This window comes from Ambystoma mexicanum, chromosome 3q, assembly GCF_040938575.1.
Source record: "Ambystoma mexicanum isolate Mex_15411 chromosome 3q, UKY_AmexF1_1, whole genome shotgun sequence".
Lineage (NCBI taxonomy): Eukaryota > Metazoa > Chordata > Amphibia > Caudata > Ambystomatidae > Ambystoma > Ambystoma mexicanum.
Window position 1 is genome coordinate 882,430,163 of NC_090926.1, and position 22,913 is coordinate 882,453,075.

At 47.1% G+C, this 22,913-nt stretch overlaps 1 protein-coding gene across 3 annotated transcripts in view; it reads left to right on the forward strand.

The window, feature by feature from the left end:
- Positions 1–22,913, forward strand: part of CEP95 (centrosomal protein 95) — a 1,206,983-nt gene that overhangs the window by 575,336 nt on the left and 608,734 nt on the right. For all 3 annotated transcript variants that reach the window (XM_069655013.1, XM_069655014.1, XM_069655015.1), the window contains one exon: positions 18,875–18,972. In XM_069655013.1, the coding sequence (XP_069511114.1) occupies positions 18,875–18,972 (98 nt within the window). The remainder of the gene's footprint in view (positions 1–18,874; positions 18,973–22,913) is intronic.

Genomic DNA, 22,913 nt, shown 5'->3' on the forward strand with positions numbered 1-22,913 from the left:
GCTGAGCAGCCATTTCCAAGCCTTTTGAATAACAAAAACCTGTTCTGCTCTTGTGACTGGCGAGCTCAGGCACCACTGCCTCATACAGTCTCGCTTCCTCCTGCTTCTGCACCGCTGTTTTATGTAGACCCGGCCGGTGGTGAGCCTTCCTGGCAATCATCCTCCTTGCGCTCTTGGGGATATGCCCCTTATGAGCAGCCTCTGCTTGCGCCAATGGCAAAACCTTCTTCTGAGGATGCGTTTTTTGGGAAGTTTCAGATGCTCATCTACTCTGACCCCATTAAGGAATATTTTAAGGGTCTTTTCAAGGAAATGTACCCTGAACCTCCTGTTCCACCTTCCGCCCCGGCTGTTCCTATACATCAGATGGTGGTTCCACCTCTTCCTCTTGGCCCACCTCTGCCTCTTCCTCTTCTGCCTCTGTTGTCCCCTATAGAGAAGATGCCACAGAGCGGGATAGCACTTTAAAACCTGAGGCGGTGCATGTGGCGGACCAAGTGTCCGTTTCCACGTCACCGGAAGACCCTCAAACGGATAAGGATAGCGATGAGTAGCCCCACTCTGTGAGAGCATTCCATGACCGGGTCCCGGATACGATGGCCCTCCTTGATATTCCAGTACCTGAGGCCCCCACTCTGCAGGAGGGGGTGCTTTCGGGAGCATTTAGCCTGTCACCTCAAGAGCGCACTGGCCTGTTCCTCCAGAAGGATGTTTTTGCTGAACTCCGTAAAGTCTGGAATAAGCCCCACACTGGGCTACACATCAATAAAAGAATTGACGCTCAATACAGGCTTCACACCTCTGAGGGGATAGCCTTCTCGTCTTGTCCGCTCCCTTCCTCAACGGTGGAAGCCGGTCTTAACCGGCCTCTGCATCTTCAACGGCTGCGGCTCAAATACTGTCCAAAGAAGACAAAATTTTTGACTCCTTGGGCAAGAAAGTCTTTGCCAATTCGGCTGTTACTCATCACTCTGAAATAGGCCGAAGATGCAGAGAAGTAACCTTGGAGATGATGGTGGTACAAGAATCAATATTCAGCCTTCCATCCCAGCTCCCCTGAGTACAGGACTCGGGCTTCCTCAAAGAGGGGCTCTTTTCCACAATGTACCTCTCTGCTGTTTCAGTTGGGACAGACAGAGGTGTCAATTGAATAAAAGAGAGGGGAGAACACACACCGCCAGTACCAATGCTGCAAAGGAATACAAAGATATTAGACAGTGTTGAGGTTAATGCAAATGATTAGAACAGTTGAATTAAATGGGCAACTACCTAGATAGATATTGGAGTGGAGCTTCCCCGGGGTGGATCTACAAGGAATAACACAAAATGAGTGGACATGGTCTAATTCAATATCGGTCCCAACTATATATAGAATTGATAACAACTAACCTGAATAAGGATATATTGAGGAAAGGAATCCAGGAAACAGAAGACGACAGGAGAAAATAACAAACAGGAATGTTAGTACAGGGAAGTAACCCCGGACGGCACGAGGGTCGCACTAGTGGCGGGTTGGTGCAGTTTCAGGAAAGCGTTGGTGCAGGTGCAGTTTCAGGAAAGCGTTTATATGCACTTAAGGACAATCTCACATGAGTCACTCAATGTCCCAGAATCCAACCGAAGACAAATATCCAAACAAGTCTTGGAGATATACAGTTGCAGAGATGGAAATAGCCAATTAAGTATGTACCTGAGCACACATGTATCCTTAGTAGCTGAAGAAAAGATCCGGATAGTAGACAGCAAATTGGTTCCGAGTGCAGAAGCGGCAACCAGGAATGAAGTACCGCAAGAGACAGAAGGGAGCCGGATCCAGTAACTTTCCGAGTCAAACAACCAGACGAGCATGAATGAAGGAGGAGACGAGACAATCCAGTAGTCAGGCAAAGGTCAAAACCAGGAGTTCAGATGAGGAATCGTGTAGGAAGACACGAAGAGGAAATGGACGAAACCGCGTGTAGTTTGTAACCCTAATTAGCAGCAACGAGCCCCTTGGCAGACAGTGGTTTAATATTCGTAAGAGGGGCATGTCTTGCCGTACCGCTTCCACGTACAAGACGTGTCAGCTGACCCGGAGTCCGTCGAAGTTTGTACAGATGCCATGGTAGCCTGTATCTGGTCCATAGCTTGTAAAGAAGTCATACCCTGCAAGGAGGCACGCGGGGAAGCCTGAAGTGTAACATCGGCACTCTAACTTCGTCAAGCGAACACCAAGCTCCTACTGGCAGCAGCCAATCTGAGGTTGTGGGAAGAGTTGGCCGATTTCCAGGAGTGTATTCCATAGGAGTGTATTCCTATGGATAGGCTAGATGGCTTTAAAACCGGTTTGACAGACGCCAGAGTCTTGACACAGGATCTGCTGGAAGCTTCAGCACACCAGAGATGCCTCAGCTCGAGGCCTCATAGTGGGGATTGACATCTCCAGACAGGCGTGGCTCCATGCGATGAAGTTTTTTGAAGGAGGTGCAAGACAAAGGTCTGGACCTTCCTTTTGACGGCAAGGAATTGTTTCATTCTGTTATGGATGAGAAACTCGAAAAGACTAAGGCGAGTACCCAAACCGCCAAAACTTTGTCGGTCCTGGCGAAGGTGCCGGCTAAGGCCCCTTATACACAAAGGTCAGGGTCTCGGACTCGATCCTTCTCTGGGTTCAGCGGGTTTCAGGACCCTGTGCGCGCCAAACTTAAACTCTGGTTGGTGGCACCTGCCGAAAGCAACAGCAAGGTGGGTGGCTTCTCTCTCGGACGTCAGCCTCCTCTCCAGGCGCAGGTAGTCTCCCTGCCGACAAATCAGCCAAATGATATTTTTTGTCAGCCGCACGAGACTCCTGTGGGAGGGCGAATCTCATCTCCTCTGGAGGTGTGGCAGACCATCACCGACGACTGGTGGGTTTTGTCCATCGCTCGGGCAGGCGTCCGCTCACCTCCCCACCCACCAAACCCCCCCCCCCCCCCCCCCCCCCTACCCTCGACCCCACCCTTCAACCCTCCTTTTCCACAGATCAGGTCGCCCTCGCTCATAGCCGACGTACAGAATTTTCTAGACCTCAGAGTGGTGGAACCTGTTCCCCTAGGGGAGCAAGGGGAGGGTTTCTACTCCTGTCTGTTTAGTGCCCAAACCCAACCAGGCAGGCCTGCACACTATCCTCACCCTTTCCCATTTTAACCTTTCTCTTCCCCAAGAGAAATTCAAGAGGATCACGCCTTGTCAAATGAAGTCCTCTCTTCGAAAGGGCGATTGGCTCAGTGTAGTGGACCTTCAGGACGCTTACATGGATATCCTGATATGGAAACCGCATCGGAAATGTCTGCAGGAGGGGGAGCACTTACAGTTCCGTGTGCTCCCTTTTGGTCTCAGCTCGGCGCTGCATGTCTTTACGAAGATGTCGGGCATCGCAGCTTTCCTCCGCCTATAGGGTGTTCATGTATATCCTTATTTGGACGAGTGGCTCCTACGCAGCCCTTGTCCACAGGCGGCATTGAACACACTCCAATCTCTCCTCCAGCTCCTGTTCCACCTTGGGCTGTCAGTGAACTGGTGGAAATCTTCCATAACAGTCTCCCAAGACCTGATTTTCCTGGGTTTCCGTTGGAATACGATCAGTTCCAGGGTGTTCCTAACAGCGGACAGGATTGCAGATCTATCCACCACGTGCCAACTCGGTGCACATGATGGTTTGGTGGTTTCAGAGACTTCTGCACCTCATGGCTTCTTGTGTGCTTGCTCTTTCTCTTGCACGTCTGAAAATGCACGTCTGAAAATGAGGCAGACTCAGCTTGACTCTTCGGAGCTCTTGGTCTCAGGCTTCGGACTTGGATTCCAAGATGATCTCAGTTCCATTCTGCATGACGACGGATCTACTATGGTGGTGCTCTACCAGCAATCTTTCAGTGGGGGCCTCCTTTCAGGAGCCCTGCCCACAAGTGACGATTACTATGGACTCCTCCCTTCTTGGGTGGGGCGCAACGCTGGATCCTCTCCAGGTTTTTGATCTATGGACACTTCAGGACAGGCAGTTTCATATCAATTATCTGGAACACCCGGCTGTTTTTCTTGCGCTAAAATCTTTTCAACCGTCCATTGCGACCAAGGTGGTACGTATCCGCACGGACAACTCTGTGGCGATGTTTTATATCAACAAGCAGGGTGGCGCCAAGTCGCCTCCCGTTGTGGACCTTGCCATTCAGATTTGGGAATGGGCCATTCAGCACGACATTTGGCTGCTGGCTGTACACATTCCGGGTCACATCACTATAATTGCAGACTCTCTCAACTGCCTGACAGTAGCCAGCTACGAGTGGGGACTGAACACAGAGGGTTCTATCCTCCATTTTTCACCAATGTGGCACTTCAGAAGTGGACCTTCTTGTAACTTTTACAAACATGAAACTTCCTCTTTATGCTTCCAGGAATGGTCCGGGGCCTCCTCCCTAGGGGACGCTTTTGAGATTCCATGGCACAACATGAAGGCCTATGCTGTCCCGCCACTGCCTCTCATTCATCGGTCACTCTGCAAGCTCGGGAATACATCAAATTGCTCTCTCCCGTTTATAGCTTCTTGGTGGCCAGCCAGGTTCTGGTTCTAGGAACTTTAGCATCTGTTGATTCTTCATCCGATCAGTTTGCCATTGTTTCCCAAACTGCTTCACTAGTGCAATCATCAGATGTGGCACCCCTCCCCACAATCGTTCAGCTTGGCGGCCTGGTGCCTGAATTCAGATCATTAGTTTAATTTGTCAGAGGACAATATGCACATTATCCAAGTTCAATAGGCCTAGGCCAAACTCATGGACTAGTGTCTTGGATAGGAAAGGGCAGTCTTTGAAGTAAATGGTAAAGTCTTTGCAAAAGATCTCAAAAGTAGTTGGTACGAAAAAGAATCATTTGTTGGGTCACAAGCTGATTAGGCCTGTAAATTGGGAAAGTTTCACAAACTTTCACTGCGAGAGAGGCGTTCTCTAAATCGGGTTGGCACAGTACCTTAGTATGAAGTGAAGGATGGAGCTGAAGATGTTGGTTGCTGGCAGTTCCTGCAGATCTCACTGTTCCTGAGCCTCAGTCGTGGGGACAAGAGGGAGGACGTCGGGGGTGGGGGGGACTCCTGCACTGTACGGGATCGTCGGAAAACGCTGACAAAATTGAGTCACTTCAGTTCGAGTAGCTGTTCTTCACGCACACAAGCTGGTGTCCTTCCCCCTGGTTAATCCTAACCTGCTCCGAGAATGGTATCCAGGTGACTACCTTACTCCTAGTCCATAGTCCCCTTTCCTCCATACGCCCGCCCGCCATCCCCTCTAATAAGTAACCTCTATTATTGTTTAAATGGTCGCAGACATGTCGATGGAAAAGGACTGAAGGGCGATGCACGGGGTGGAGATCAGGTGGGCAGGGTCACAGCCACGTGCGGTGCCCCGCATAAAAATAGGACAGACATTTTCAATTTATGAGGCTTTTTATCAAAAGTCCTCCAGTCCCGTCCCGAAGAACAGAATGTCCCACAACTATGGAGGAAAGGGGACTATGGACTAGGAGTAAGGTAGTCACTACGGTGAGTAACTTTGTTAGTTCCCGCTTTCTTGATTTCATTTTCTCAGGCAAAATGGGATACAGTTTTGACTGATTTCACACTGTAATTGGTACACACTCATTTGTGCAAAAAGGAGTAACAGGGCACCAACTGTGGCAGTGCCAAGGCCCACAGATCACAGTTAGAGCTTGGTAAAGTTGGTTGCTGCAGAGATTGGCTCCATGGGATATTTCTATCCCTCTTTGGGACCTGGCTCTAACATCCTCCAGCTGAGTTTTACTCCCCTCCTTGATGCCTTGCAATGAGGGGACATCCTCCATTCCCTTTTCTCACTTCTCTGGTGCTTCCTCTTCGCCACCTCAACATTTTTCCCAATGCGAGTCGTTCCACTCCTCCCAGGCTTTCCTGAGTTACACGTCAGGCTCGTCTCTCTCTTCGAGATTTGTTTTAATTCGTCGTTTTTTGTGCAAACCTAGCTCAAGATCAGGGAAATACTTTACAATGAGAGGGTGTGCAGAACTGTTGGTAGAAGGAGGGTAGGATTTTGATCTCTTCTTGCAACCTCTATATTCAAATGGATTGTGTCCTCCCACGTATTCTTCATCTTTGATATACTCCGATATCCTGCTTGCAGCTTGGAAACTTTTTTCGACGGAGGGCGCTATGCGTTGTCCTTGACCTTGTCTCCCTTGAGAGCCTCTGTCATCCTCGAGTATAACGTCGACGTTGGTATATATGGCACGCACTGCGTCCGTTGCCTCAGTTCTGTTTTTCCGTTCAGCTGCTTGAAACGGTTCTTCGCCTCAGCATGTTATTTACTGGATAGTTACATGTTTGTTACAAAAATTTCTACTCATACCCTGAAAATGGGCTTCAAGAAATGTGCCGAGTGTTCGTCTAAGATGTCCATAACTGATCCTCATCGAACATGTCTCTGGGGCCTGGGAGTGGGCCACATCGTCGAAGATTGTGGCTCATGCCAGTCTGTCTTGAAAAGCGTTAAAGGAAAGGAAGGGAAAACTTACTTTGGGAAAACCATCCCAGAGTTGGTCTTAGGTGACCTCCACAAAAATTTTGTCTGAACATAAAAGCTCAAGAGGGAGCTCTCTGCACTGGGCCAAGAGGCACTGTAAATATTTGAAGCATTTGAGATCTCAGTGGTCCTCTTCGTCATCTTTGAGGAGATTGAAGAAAATGAGTCATCGTGCCAGATCATCCTCTACGGATTCCTCGCCTAAGGGGAAACGGTAAGATTTCCTAAAAAGGGGGCTGGTCAAGTGGAACTGGTAAAGTACAGGTGGCAGATGTTAAAGCTGTTTGAGAAGGCGGCAAAGCCAGCCCCTTTGTTGAAGTTGTTAGAGAATCCTGACCCCATCGCGCGAAAGGCCGACAGGGTGTCGTCTTTGAAAACCGCTAACCCTGCGCCATAGGGCCCGGGCCGTAGGTCGAAGACTTCGAAGCACTCTAAGGCATCTCATGCGCCTCTCATTGCCTCGAAGGGATGCTCCTTCGACCCATTCGTCGATATGAAAGGCGTCAAGTCGAGTCTATCGATGCAGAAACAGTCAGGGTCGAAGCCCTCGAGGCCTTTTGAAAGCCTGTCAAAGGTTTTTAAACCTCAGGGAAAAATACTTTAAGTCCATGGCCTCTGTTCATGAGGAAGAGGTAGAGGAAGAAACCCCTAGATAATACGGCACTCCTGTTATTCCAGAGGTTAATTTTGGCACTATTGAAGGTTCAGGTCATGCAGATGCTCCTTATAGATCAATAATGGCACAGGTTATTGAATACCTTGGATTGGGTAGATCTGTTGAATATGAACAAGATGACCTAACCGATATTTTGGAAAAATCCAGAGACCATCTCTGTGATTCACAAGGATTTCACAAAAAATACAGGTTCTATGTCATTTCATCTTTTTTGCGACGTGTGGTCTTCTGCTGAATTTTTGCTGAAACCCACCACCCACCGCCCTCCATATTTTTATTATTCCTCACCCCTCAACCGTTTACCTTGCCTTTCCCACACCCAAAATAACATTTAGAAAAGTTTTTTTTGTTGCCAAAAATTCCACAGAAGAACACCCGCCGTAAAAACGGGTGTTGATAAAAGGACGTCATACCAAAGTACAGGCCTTCATCAGTGGATCCAGAGTTTCTTTCTAAACATCTGAGTCCACAAAGCTTTGTTGTGCAAGCAGCTACTGCTGCATTTAAGGGAGCAGTCTATCCCACAGTCCCTCAGGACAGGGAGGATAAAAAGGCTCGATGCCATGCGAAAGAAAGTTTTCTCTGCAGGGAGTATGGCACTGAAAGCAACAAATGCAACTTGTGTTATAGCGTAATTCACCTATACTTTGTGGGAGGCGATAGCCATGGCATCTAAACACAGAGGCTGAAGAAAGGGATGGCTTTATGAACACTATTCAGGATGGTAAAGATTCTATGTGCCAATTATTGAAGTCCGGGCTGGACACTGCAGATTGTATTAGCTGTTCCATGGCTGCTGGTACACTGCATACCCGATTTGCCTGGCTTCGTAAATCAGGGTTTGCTTCTGACGTGCAATCCAGATTATTGGATGTGCCGTTTTTAAAGACTCTTACTTGTTTGGATCTAAAGCAGACGAAAGTCTTGAAAAGTTGCAGTTGTCTAAGGCAGCAGCAAAATCTTTGAGTCAGGCCATTAGGCAGCCACAAGGTCGAACAGCTCCATCTTCTGCTCAGAGATGGAGAAATTGTTAATTTCGTTACTATTCCTCAGTTAGCAGAGGAAGAGGTCAATTTAGCCAGAGGGGACAGAGAAGTCAACCTCAAGGCGGTAGAGGACGTACAGGCAGAGGAGCTTCAGCAGTATACGCTGCCTCTGCTTCTGCACCAACCGGTGCCGCAAAACCACTTTGAAATTGTAAATCATTCGACAGTGGTGGGAGGCAGATTATCCCAGCATCTGAAAGAATAGCGAAGTATTACAACGGATGCTTGGGCACTTCAAACAGTTGTCCATGGTTACTGCCTCCCTTTTCTAAAGATACCACTACACTGTCCCCGAGGAGGCCAGTCCTTGAAAGTACCAGATCCACTCCGCCTACAGGACGTTCAGACACTGTTGGAGAAGGGAGCAATTGAACAGGTACCTGTAGCGGAAAGAAATCGAGGCTGGTACTCTCCTTAGTTTCAAATCCCGAAAAAGGACAGAGGGTTGTGACCCATCTTGGACTTCAGATGCTTGAACAAGTTCCTCAGGAAGGACAAGTTCAAGATATTCACTCTTGCAGATCATCCAGGACCTTCAGCTGCAGGATTGGATCTTCAGGATGCTTATTTTCATGTGCCGATTCATCTCAAGCACAGAAAATACCTGAAATTCTCTGATGGCAGTTCTCACTATCAGTTACGGGTAATGCCATTCGGGCTGACCTCCGCCCGAGGTTTTTCACCAATCTGATGGCGGTAGTGGCAGTGAATCTACGGAGGGGTGGATTCACATCTACCCCTACCTGGACGATTGGCTGATGAGATCTGGTTCACCCAAAGAGGTTCTGGAATATCTGAACAGCACCTGTCATTCTCTCCACAAGCTGGGCTTCTCCCTCAACTTCAAGATATCCTACATGACCCCTTCCCAGAAGCTGCAATTCACTGGAGCAGTCCTGTACTCTTCCTCTGGAAAAGTTTTGCCACCCGAGGTGAGGGCTATCCACATAGCACAGATGGTAAACAAATCTCAAAGTGCCTCAAGTCTTCCGGCCTTCGATTTTCTGAGATTGCTCTGTCTCATGGCATCCTGCATTTTTCTGGTGCCAGATGCCCGTCCGAGAATGAGGTCTCTTCAGTGGGCCCTCAGGACTGTGGTCCCAGTTCTACGGCAGGATGATGGATCTGGTACGGATCCTGAACAGGGTCACGCAGGATCTCCTGTGGTGGTCCATCAAGGAGAATGTGTTGAAGGGAGAACCCTTTTGGCAACCATGGCCGGACATTACAGTGGTTACAGACACCTCCCTATCAGGATGGGGAGGTCATACCAACGATCTAACATTCAGCACACACTGGTCTCCGTCAGAGTCCAAACTACATTTCAGCCTTTTGGAGCTGAGGGCAATCAGACTAGCGCTGATGGCCATCCTGCCCTCTGTATGAGGAAAGAGTGTCCTGATAATAACGGACAACACAGTGGCCATGAATTACCTCAACATGAGAGGTGTGGAGTCACTGCCTCCGTGCAGAGAGGCAATGCATCTTTGGTTTTGGGCACTCTGAAGGAATCTCTGTCGTCAGTTCATCTAACTGAAGAAAAACACGGCGGCAGACGCTCTGAGAAGGCAGAGCAGACTCTCCCATGAGTTGGAGGTAGCTCAGGAAGTCCTTCAAGAGATCTTCACCACTTGGTGAACCCCACAAGTGGATCTGTGTGCAACCGGAAGTGCAAACAGTTCTGTTCCAGGGAATTTTTCCCGCAGAGGAGCTCTAGGGGACATGTGGACTGGGAATTTCCGCTTCTGTACCTGTTTTCGCCAATGCCAGTCATTCCTCATGTTCTCGGGAGGCTAAGAACATTTCGGAAATCCATGATCCTGATTGCACCGGACTGGGCCAAGAGGATGTGGTACCCGGAACTTCTGGAAATGTCCAATCGCCCTCGAATTCATCTTCCACAAATACACTATCTTCTCTCACAAGAGCTGGGGGGGGTCGCCGCCTTCATGCCGAGATCAGGACCCTCCATCTGCATGCATGGTTTGAGAGGTTGAGGTACAAAGATGTCATGGAGGTGTTGCTTTCGGCCAGAAGGCCAGCAACAAAATATTTTTCCTGCTGCAGTTGGAACACATTTTGCAGCTGGTGTAGAGATAAAGGAATTGATCCCTTTACTTGTGACACACCATCTGTTTTGTCTTTTCTACTACATTTAACCCATCAGGGGCTACAGGTTGCTACAGTTAAAGGCTAACTGGCAGTGCTGTCCATGTTCAAGGGCTTTCTGGAACACGGTTCCTACTTCAAGGTTCCTATAGTCATCCAATTTCTGAAAGGATTGACCAACATCTTCCCACCGGTTCCTTTTTATTGTTCTGGTCTGGGATCTTAACCTTGTTTTAAGCTTCCTGATGGGTTCTCCATTTGAACCATTACATTCTTATCCACTTAGGATGTTGTCTTTAAAAACGGTATTCTTAACAGCCATTGCAGCCATTACGTCTGCTTGCAGAGTCAGTGAGCTTCAGGCCTTCTGCTCAAAACAACCATTCAGTCTTTCAGAAGGAAAAGCTCGTTTTGAGGGTTCATCCCTCTTTTCTGCCAGAAATAGTGTCAGAATTACACCTGACACAAAAGATTATCTTACCGGCTGTTAGGCAGAAACCTGTGCAGTTCCCTTAGGGAACACTGCAAAAGATTTAAGACTACAGGTGTTGGCAGTAAACCCACTTGGTAGCAGTCTGTACCACCCAGATTTACCTGGTAGCTGTAGCTGAGCAGTCAGACTTCCCTCAAGAAGAGTTAGGCAGTATGCAAAGTATACACAATAGGCACTCGGACACACCAATACAAGCAAACACTGACCAGAGCTTTGGTATCAAAGTATATAATTATTTATTTAAAAACACACTGTTTGAAACACTCCAGTACTCTTATTGTAAAAGATTCTAAACACAGTTACTATTGTAATATATACACCCCTTTTCCTTATCAGATAAGTCACAGTAAAACACCACTTATTTTCATACAGAGGTGAGCGCTTAACTAGATGGCACTCCAATAAGTTTGTGGGAAAGGGAGGGAAAAAGACAGAATATGGATAGGTACACCACTCTAAGATTCAGGAACACTGTTAGCAAGGCAGAAGAGCAAAAGTCACTGGTGAGCCAAAGTCCAAAGGCTGGGCACACTCTTAGAGAGAGCAGAGCACAAATGCGCCCAAGATCACACAATTACACTAGGCTTTGAAAGTCTTGCAGAGGGTTCAAAAAGAGTTTAGAGAGGCTTTAGGAAAGTTAAGCCAGGGTGTCCCAGGCTAACCCAGGTCCGAAAGCCGGGGGCTAAATCTACCCCGTACAGTCGGTAGCAAGGGAAGCCGGGCGGGACACGGTACCTTAAGTGGGAAGGATCCTCCAGTGGTGGCAGTTGTTCCTGGCAGTGGGTGCAAGTCGGGTCGTCGTCCAGGGGAAGAGAAGATCTTGACTTGGAGGAAAGATGAAGGTCGTTGCACTACCAGGGAAGAAACCAGCCGCAGAGTTTTCCGGTTAAAGGTGGTACCTTTGTTCGCGGTCGTGGTAAAACGTGGTATCCCGGTTGCCAGGTTGCTTGGCACAGGCAAGGCGGCCACGAGGTACGTCAGGAAGGCGAAAAGACGGTAAAACTGGTTATCCCCACCAGTCAAAGGAAGAAGACTCTCCGGCGGGAGATCTCCTCTGTCGTTGGGAAAAGTGGTGAGACGGTCCAGCAGGGCTCCACCGGTGGTGGTGTTGTGGCAGGTCGGCTCAGCTTCTCCCTCGTCGGATTCTTGGGTCCTGTGGCGACTTCTGAAGTTCCAGTCCCCAAAGCCCTGCTTTTATGCAGAAAACCCCCATTCACTCAGCCTAGCTGTCACTCAAACATGCTAAGTAGTGAGCCGGCTGGCTCTCCACTTGGGCCAATCAGGACGGAGTGCGACTTGAGTTGCCTAGGCAACTCAGTCCAGGGTGCCTAAATCCCCCTCCACCCCTCCTAAGTTCCCCAGACAGAGTGGCACCACTTTGGAGGGCTTCTGTGGAGAAGCCTGCCAAAAAGTGGAACAAAGGGCTCGACTTGGGTTGGAGTCACAGAAGAGAACACAAACGCCATTTTAGAATCACGTTTTGGCAAAAAAAAACAACCGGAGAATTAATATTAATTAAATAAACCGGCAGTATGTTCGAGGCTACTGTAAATAATTAAGGATAGTAGCCTAAAACAATGGGAAATCCCATAGGAAAATATTTGCGGTTGAATATAAAAAGTAGTATCCACTGCCACCAGCCAAAACTCGATCAGGGGGGACGGAGATGTGCCCCCTCGACTAACAGACCCCGGGGCAATCGAATTGCCCCAGCCAGTACGTCCACAATATGATGGTTTGTACTGGTTCTGTTCAGAATTTAAGACTAGTAAAGTCAATGGTGACTTTACATACCCTGGGAGACAGTAGTCAGTCCCAGGGTATGGAGTCTATACTGGGGGGGGGGGTCACTATGACACCCCTGTGTTACTGCACTGAGGGTGCTGTGTAACACACATCACAAAAACACATGAAGCCCTATGGAGTAAAAGACCCCATAGCCCATAAAACACATCTGGAGTCAAAGAAACACACTCAAATCATGCCCAAGAGTGAGTGTAAAAGAGTCTCACACTCTGGGCAGGAGAAAAAAATAAACCCCAAAAATCCAGCAAAGCTGCTGGGGGACTCACTAGGTTAGGAAATTCAGCCTAAACAGAGAATTCTCCCTAACAACGGCCTTCTACCCTCCTCCATCTAAAGAGGAGGAGAGATTACACAGACATGACCCTAGAAGAGCTGTGAACTTTTACATCATCAGGGTTTCTAAAATAAGAGTAGACAACCAACTATTTGTTGGGTATGCGGGCCACAGAATGGGACAAGCGGTCACTAAACAAATGCTGTCTTGGTGGATCATACTTTGTAGATCTGAATGTTACAACCTGGCTGGGGAAGAGGTTCCCGAAGGTCTAAGGGCCCACTCGACCAGAGGAGCAGCCACTTCTTCAGCTCTCCAAAGAAGTACCGCTACAAGACATCTGCAATGCTGCCACATGGTCTTCTGTGCTTACATTTGCGAAATATTACTGCTTAAATTCCCTTTTGGGCCGGGAATCCAGATTTGGAAAGAATGTGTTAAACCGCATAAACCAAAATTAAATAAGAATAAAAATTCTTCTTTCTCACCTCCTGAAACTCACTGCTATGGGAGAATATCAACTATGAGGAATACATGGGAGTAAACAATACATTAGAATAACAAATTACTTTCCCCTGGTAATGTCAATTGCCCTGTCTTTTCCCTGGTTGCTGCCTTTAAGAAGGAGCTACCCTCTACCCCAAGTTCACCATGAGACCACAACAGCTGCTTTTCCATCCTCCGTAGCAGCTGAAGAGGACACACCAAGATGTCCGCTGTGCCTTCTTTCTTCTTTCCTCTGTTACACAGCGCGTTGCCTGGAGGCACCTACCCAGTCCCTGCCGCCTGATTGGCTGTAGCCACCATCAAATGCAGAGAGGGCTCATCCCTGTCTTTTCCCTGTCCTTGCCCGGTTCTTGCATATGCCTAACGCCTGCCAACTTGTAATGTCCACACGGTCGGATTACATGGTAAGATGTGTGCGCACCTGCTCATATCGTCTGACCTTTTGAGAATCCCTTTGCCCACCACCGCCTTTGTCCTACCTGTCTACCATTTAGAGATCCTCCCTTCCTACCTCTAACTTTCTTAAGACTCCTCCCCTTTGTCTTTCATACTAATGCTCGTCGCTTTACTTGCCTTCATCTTATTTGGAACCTTATCGAAACACCCCGGGTCCATTCGAACTTTGCTGTCTAGCATCACAAGCCTTGCACTGGATCCCTCCTCACTAACATTTTCGTCTATATGGTTCTCCGACGCTGAATCCATTCTCCCTGGACCTGATCTGTGTGTACCCCTGGGTTCTACGTATACATCCTATTGGTAATGCATTGTGCATTTTGCTTTCGTCCTCACACAAACCAGTCCCCAGTGAGCACCACTCCATTTCACCTGTGAACTTATACCCAACAGCCTCCATTTTCACAATTGTTTTCGTCATTTATCACATTGGTAAATCTGTAGAAATCTTGCTGACTAAGTTTGCTATCCTATGTCAATGTTCTAACCCCACTGTTCCTACAACTACTGTTCCATCTCCTTAATTTTCATTGCAGTACTACCTTAATCCCTCCAACCTCATGTTATTACTTCACTTCCCAGCTCTTTTGTCTTAAATGTTCTGCATATGTTTTTACGAACTTATCTCTCGCCTATAACTCCGTCTTGCGTCTACGCTCTGAGGTCCCCTCATTTGGCAAGCTGGGTCCCTGGATCTTGTTCAACCAGCCTGGATGAACTTGTGCCCGCCTCCCTCTCTGGCAGAGGAGGGACCCCCCCCCCTCAAGTATCCCCCACACGACCGCCTTTACCAGTCACCAATCTACGTTGCATGCTCTTGAACACCCACTCTCTGATTAAGCATGCCTATGAGGTTTCAGACTATATCACACAAAATAACCTAGACATATGTGCCCTGACTGAAAATTGGTCCTCTGGCGCCTCTGGCCCATCCCTCAATGTAGCCATTCCAGAGGGTTACGTCACGACAGGACAGAGTAGAGGGCAGAGGTGGCGGGGTTGCGTTTATGTTTAAAAATGTTTTGTCCATTTGGGAAGTACGAGGACAAATCATTGAAGGCACCGAGTCCTTACACGTCAAAGTGGGAATGAATGCGGAATCCACGGTGAACCTACTTTTGATATGCAGTCCGTCTTCGATGACTGCTAATTTTATGGTGCCTCTCTCTAATTACCTACTACCCCTGCTAAAGCCCAAGTTGTGTTTTATTCTCCTTGCTGATGTTAATCACTGGCTTGTCTGTGCGGAGGACCCCCTAGCAGAGCAATTGGAACAGTTCATTTCCAATCTTGGATTCGTACAACAAACACATGTTCCTACCCATCTTTTGGGCCACACTTTGGACTGGGTCTCAGTGGCTAATGTCACATGTGAAAACACCCAGATCATACCCTACCCATGGTCCGACCATGTCTTTGTGCATTTTTCCATCACAGTTGCCTTTCCTTCCAAAATAAAGAATAAGACGTGCACCATTTTGGTGCGCAATTTGAAACATCTTACCTTGGATAAAGTCCAACCCCTTCTTGACCACGCAATTAACTTTGCGGATTCATTTCCCCTTCAAGACATGTCTTGCGGTCCAACAGCAAACTTGGACCACATTTCTCACACTCTGGCCCTCCAGAGACCCAAATAAATCTCAGTGGGGAAAAAAGTAAACCATGGTTTTCGAATGAGCTCTGAAAATATAAATCTCTGACCATGGAATCGTTCCACCACTGGAAAGCCAGCCCCAGTCCTACATTCCGGTCAACCTATAAAATAGCTGCTAAAACGTATTAATCTGCGATAGTGGATGCAAAGAAAAACTACCATAATACTAGAATCCAAAATGCAAACTCGCAGATTAAAGAACTTTTTAAAATTCTGAAAGAACACTAGAATATTCTCCAGCTGCAGGCGCCCTCATTAATATATGACGCTAATTGGTGCCAACAAATTCAAAATGGAATGCAGAGCAAACTCTTAGGTATCAGACAGGACATAGCCCTAAAAGAAGACGCAGCTTTATCAGCCTTGGGCCTGGCCATAAGCTCCCTACTAGAAATACCTTGATTCTCCCCCAATTCAACTTCCATTCAATATCTGAGTTGGAAATGAAGATTGTGGTTGAGCAATTGAAGGCCACTAGATGCAAGGGCGTTCCCTGTTCTTCCGCTATTGGGGTGAAATTTTCCGGATCACCTTAAACATGCCTGGGTTACACCCATCTAGACAAAATCATGTTTGCAGCAAATAATCCACTGAACTGTAAACCCATAACAAATGAGCTGTTTTTTTTTTTTTTAAAACCTTAGCTAGGGTCGCAACATCTGAACCAATTCCCAGTCGCTATCAGTCGGGATTCGAACAAGTGTTTGGTACTGAGACCTCCTTGTTGGAGTTGAAGTCCAGACTTCTTGGACGTATGTATAAAGGGCTTACTTCCCTCCTAGTTTCACTGGACCAGTCTGCCGCGTTCAGCTTGGTCGAGCATTCTATCTTGGTGGCTAGAATGGCAGAGTTGGCTAATTCTTCTCCTTCCGCAGTGTTATGGATTAGCTCTTTCCTAGAAAACAGGCAGAGCAGAGTTATCTTGAGAAGGCAGAGGCCATACCCAACTCTGTGCTTTTCGGGGTGCCGCAGGAGGCGAGTACTTTGCCGTTCCTCTATAACCTCTTCATGGCCCCTTTCTTCTCCCTGTTGGTGCAGAAAGTTGTCATGTTTTCGAACTACGCTGACGACACCCAGTGTGTCACCCCATTAACAGGAGCTCAATAGAATTTGTTCTCTGATCGACAACTGGATGAGGTGTAATAACCTAGCCCTAGACAGAGGGAAAACTGGGCTGATCATGGGCAATTCTCCGACATTAGCCACGCTGGACCCTGCTTACAACTCCTTCATTTTAGGGCAGGTGAAAATCCTCCCCCAACAAAAACTAAACATTTTTGGGAGTGGTTTTGGATCCGCTGCTGAACATGAGGGCTCATGTGGACAGTACTGTTTCGGCCGGGGTCCATTATGTTAAACTTCTATCGCAGCTTAAACATTTATTTCCCAGACAAATGCGATGGCTATAGCCAGAGCTAGTATCGGGGCTAAGATCGATTATTGTAGCAGCCTCTTGGTCGGTCTTTGCAAGGCCGACTCCAAGTGGTACAGAATGGAGCTGTTAGAGTGGTCATCGGCTTATCCCGCCGCAATCACATTTCAGTTGCTAGACTCTCCTTGCATTGGCTCCCAGTGGAGGCTCGAGCCAGATTTAGACTGCTGGTGATCACCTTTAAATGCAGACTTGGCATAATGCCCTCTTACCTGCAAGACCACATTATTGAGAAGGTCAATGGCAGGTCACTAAGGTCCAGCAATCAGAAATAATTGTTTCTCCCACGCTGCAGAACGAAGAAGGCTAAAAATGGAGCCTTCTTCACTGCGGCTCCTAAGTCATGGAACTGGTTACTGCCGACACTAAGAGGGCAGCCTTCTCTGACGGCCTTTAAGAAAGGCCTGAAGACCTGGCTGTTCTCCTGAATTACCCTGCTCGACCGGTTTACAGCTTCTTAGTTATCTAAGCAGGATACCCGTTCTTTCATGTTTTTTGTTCTTCCTTGTCCGCGCCCTTATGCCTTAGCGTCCATGGCTGCGCATGATAAATAATTTAAAGTAAAGTAAAAGTTGTTAGAGGCAAGCAAACACATAAAGGAGGGGTTTATGCACCACCTTGTATGACGGGCCGCCGGCTTCAGGTAATGGTGGTCTCTACAATCACAATCCATGTTCCAGTTTGTGCTAGGGCTTGGTGGAGAGCTTAGTAGGCCTGTTTGATATGTAGGCCATCTCACGGCTATGCTGAAGATAAGCAAACTACATTTTGCGTAGAGCACCTGGATTGCTGATTTGCAGTGCGGCCAGCCTTCGTGCTCTCAAGCACTAATCTATGCTGCATAATCCAATTTGTTTGCCTGTGTGTGTGTGTGTGTGTGTGTGTGTGTGTGTGTGTGTGTGGGGGGTGGGGGTGGGGGTGTGGGTGTGTGTGGGTGGGTGGGTGGCTCCGTGGTATGGCAGATACCCGCTGGCTCTCACCATTTTGGACTGCTCGTTTCTTCTTTACAGCTAGGCCTTTTGGGAACCACAGTCCTAAGTGACAAATTGAAAGAGACTGGCCAGCATTGTGCAGAGCAGGTATGGGGGCACTCATTTCATACAACAGGCACAAGGAAGAGACCGAAACCGAGACAGGGGGTCATCAACACCCACACCCTACTTCTGGGACAGGAAAACCGGGTAAAAACCCTGGTAGGCCTCCCAGCCCAGGTTGAAAAGGGTCTCCATCCGATCTTGACAGGGCTGTGTCCTTGACCCCATTGCACAGCCTATAATTATAAGGCAGAATGTATGATGTTTCTAACCACTTCACCCCCCCAAACACTTGGTGTGGGTTTTACATGCAATTGTTTTGAGACCTTAAAATTGGCAGATTTGTGTAAAACTCCAAGCCGTTTATAATGTACTTCGACACCATACACTGTTCTCCTAAATCTGCATACTGCACAGCATATGCTACCTTAAATGTTTGTTACACCAAGTGTGCTCTCAGGACTCTCCCTTATGGCTGGTTTCAGAAAGTCCCTCCGAACAGAATGAATGAGTGTCCAGTGCAGGTGCTAGCAGCATGTAGTAAGTTTGCACTATCCTGTGGAATGCACCACGCTACAGATAAGGTGTCTGATTAGATCTTGGACTCTGATTCAATAGAAAGAGACACCCTGTACAATCATGTATCAGAAAATGAGTTGTTTCAGCCTTTTAATCAGAGCATCGTCTGCATAGATGCCTCTAGTGGCTATTGATTCATAATGCAAAACTAAAAATCACCTACATTAAAACAAAAGAAGTAATCTCGTGAATAATACTGGAACTTACAATATACAGTACTAAATATTTCTGTTTTTGTCAATAAGGTCCTTCTAATGCAACAGAGATGTTGATATCCCGACCTAGCAGAAAAGCTCAACGCCATGTGAACCAGCAAGAACACAATGGAACTACTACAGCAGAGGTAAATAAGTGAGTTTATCCCAAATACAGATCTGCTGAAGTAAAGCAGTTATGAACAACTCAATCTTGAGTTTGCGCTTATCTGTCACTAGGATTTACTATGACTGAAGCCATAAATCAATATTGGTAATCCTGGATTCCTTGGAATGGGAAAATCCTTTACTGGTTGGGATGTCTTCTTGAATTGTACATGCCTATCTGTGCTACTTCACCTGGTTGCCAGTGCCTGACTGCTTCTTCAAAGTGCTCTGGTTTGTCGATGTAATTTACTGTACCCATTTTCTTTATTTTCTTAGTAGGTTTTTCACCAGGGATAGCCTTAATTTGCTGGAAAACCTATGCTTTCACTTCATCTGTCACATAAAAAGTGTTCCTTTTGTATTGAAGACGAAATATGAGCTCTCCTACTTTCTACAGCTTCCTCCAAAACCTCTGTTTTGTATCTTCTGTTATATGTTATTGTCTCCCACCAGCACCCACTTTGAATGGAATGTGTCTAATGGGTGGAATGGGGTCTTTCCCTCTTAGTGTGTCTAGCACCCATTAACTAATTTCAATACACAAAGACTGAAGAGCCTTACTTGGGATGTAACCTCTAGAGAATTTGTGGAACAGATCACCATTATAATCATTCTTTATTCGCATCGAGAAAGAAAAGAATATTCTTCATATTTAAACCAGCAAATCTTGAAAAAAGGTGTGTGAAAATGAAGCGGAAGCTGTATAGGGCATTTGAGTTCATATGGGAGTTGCTTCTCTGCCTCTACTCTAAAGTTCATATCTCCCCCAAATCCCCCACCATCCTCTCTGGGTCGAATGCAAAGCCCCACTGCCTACTCTATCTGTATTGTTGGCTCCAGCCCTCCTGACCTACTAGTTGAACCTGACAGTGATGTTCACCCATAGCCTAAAAAGCTTTAAAAGCCATGTTGGGCAATTGAATTTGTTATGGATGGTCATTGTTAATCATTGTATTTCCACAGAGGACAGCTTATAGGCTAAAGAGATTAGTTTTGAACTTAAAGTCCACAACTGTTAATGTTTGTTATGAACTGATTAAGTGCACCCATACTTTCACTGTTCTGTAGACAGTACGCGTGGTGAGAGGGCAGACAGGAAAAACATCAGATCGTCAAAAGCCACAGGTTTTAAGAGGCTTCCTTTCATTTAAGATGGTTAAGCGCAAACTTGGACCAGTGTAATGATTCATTAAAAACCTTCCAGCCATCTCCTTTTTGTTTTGACTTGTAAGAGGCAGCACATTCCTTAGGGAGGTTGGCAACAAAGGGAAGGCACAACACGAGAATAGAGGGCAAACCAGAACCTCAGCCTTACTACCACTTTATTTCATGCAATTAAAGATAATAAAATCTATGAATTTAGCCTTGTGATGCTGGACTATTAGGCGGAATCCTGTGCAGTGCCCTTAGGGACCACTACACACAATTAAGACTACAGGTGGCAATACAAGTTTTACCTTTGGTACAAGCCTGTACTACTATGTTAAAGTGGTAGCAGTAGCGGAGCAGCCAGGCTTATCTCAAGAGTATATGCGCAGTAGCAGAGATTACGCAAAGGGACCACAATTGCTGTGACTCAAGCAAACACTGATTCAAGGTTTCAGGTAAAAAATAGAAGTACATTTATTTTTAAACCGTTTGTTATAAACACAACACTTCTATTAATTCAAAATCACACGTAAAATACACTACAACCAACCAATTCACTTTGTACGGTGTAGCTCAAGGTAAGTACCCTGTGTTTTAATGGACCAGTGTTGTGAAACAAAAGACGTTACCGGGAATACACTTGTGATCACTTTTTGACAGTAATGACAGTTCGGTCTTACTAAATAAACGTGTATCCGCGGCAACAAATGTTACCGGGGCAAAACACACTTAGCACCTGAGATACCCAGAGAGAGTTGGGGGCAAAAATCATAGGCAATACTTTTGTCAAGGCAGACAGAATCAGAGAACACTCATGGGCAGAAGTGGAACCGGGTTCCTGTTGTCGAGGATCACACAGTCGGACAGTTCACGATTCAACGCAGCCAGGATATTGTCAATAGAGGAACCAAAAGGTATAAGGAGGGAAGACCAGGGCAAGCCTTGGAGATGAAGAAAAGGGATTCACCCTAATTCCTCTAGCAGAACACAGTACCTTATTCAATGAAGAGGCTGGTGCCACGGCAGTTGTTCCTGGTAGTTTCCTGCAGACCCTCGGTTCCTGGAGCTTCGGGGCAAAGGAGGACATCTGGAGGGGTCTGCACCACACAGGGATGAAGCCGGCGGCAGCGATGGTGAATAAAAGGTGCGCTCTTTAAAAACACGACAGGCTCTTCAGATGGCTATCCGGACCACTACAGCCGTGGGCAGCGATTTCGACCAAGAAGAGGATCCTCTGGCTGTAGAAGGTGAGCTGGTTGTCCCCACCAGGCTCAAGGGAAGAAGACTCTGGACTGGATCTTCTTTGGTCGTCGAAGGGTAGATGGCTCAGGACTGCAGCAGGGCTTCACCGGGACGGGGTAGTTGAAGCAGCAGTCTTCTTCTCCGCTTCTCTTCGGTTCCTTGTAGTTCCAGTGGCGACTGACTTCTAGCCCAAGAGACCTGCCTTTTATGCGAAAATACCCCATTCACTCAGCCTGGCTGTCAATCACGCAGCAGGGGGTTGTCCAGCCCGGACAACCGCCTCAGCCAATCATAGCAAAGTGTGACTTGGATTTCCTAGGATACCCTGTGCAGGGGGTGACTACACCCCTCCCTCACATTCAGCCCACCTAGACACCCAGGTGTCTAGAGGAGGGCTTCTTGGCAGAAGCCCGCCAAAAGAGTCAAACCTGGTTTGCCGCGCAAAGTAAAACACAAGAAGGACTTCAACAAAAAGAAATGGCGAATAAACCCGACCGGAGCCAAAAGAAAAAGCATTTGGTCAACCAGGTTTAATTTCGAGGCTAATATAATAGCCTAAAACAATACCACGGTTATATAGTATAATCGCGGTAGAAAAGTTAGGGTAGATACCACTGCCACCAGCCAAGTCTAAATGTTAAGAGCGAAAGGGCTACGGATTAACCCTTTCCAGTACTCCATGTAAGATCGGGTATACTGGATCTGTGGTTTAATGACTAAGTGAAGTTAATGGCAACTTTACCCTTTTCTGGGGGACAGTAGTCAGCCCCAGAAATGGAGTCGGTGGGAAGTCTAAAAGACAACCCTGTGTCACTGCACTGAAGGTGCTGTGTAACACACAAAAGAAAGGGGCTGCTGAAGTGGTGTACTCCAGAGTCCACAATCACAAAGAAACAGATGAAAAGAGTGGGGGAAAAGCTCACACTCTTACCAAGTGGAGAAATAACTCCAGAAATCCAGCAAAGTTGCTGAGGGAAAGGGAAATTAGCCATTGAATGAGAATTCTCCCTAACATGGACCTTTACTCATGGCCCCCAGATTCCTGATGGAGCTGGGGTGGATCAGCGTGCTATCTGTGTAGGTGAACGTTTAAACTAACAAGGACAAAATGAGGTTAGTATCTGGGTGGATATGAACATCCAAATGGTTGGCGAACAGGCAAGAAACCCTGCAGAACCACCCAATCAAATGGACTGAGGAATGTTGAGGTATGGGACAGGGCCACAGATGAAAAATGATTGCTCAGAAAGGAAGAAATACAGTTTTAGAAATGAGAATAGATTGTCGATCTTGCCGAAAGCCACCAAGAGTGTGAATCAGAACCATGGCTCTCAGAATTTGACAATAATAAATGTTCCTGTTCGAAGGGATTGTGTCCTCCGACGTATTCCATATCTATGACCGGTAATATCCACAGCTGTGCTGCTTTGGAACATTTTCAGCAGAGGGCTCCCTGCGTCGATGGCGTCAATCCGATGTACCTCGAGGGCCTCTCGGCGCGCTCAATTCTTCTCTTGGAACAATGTCTTCA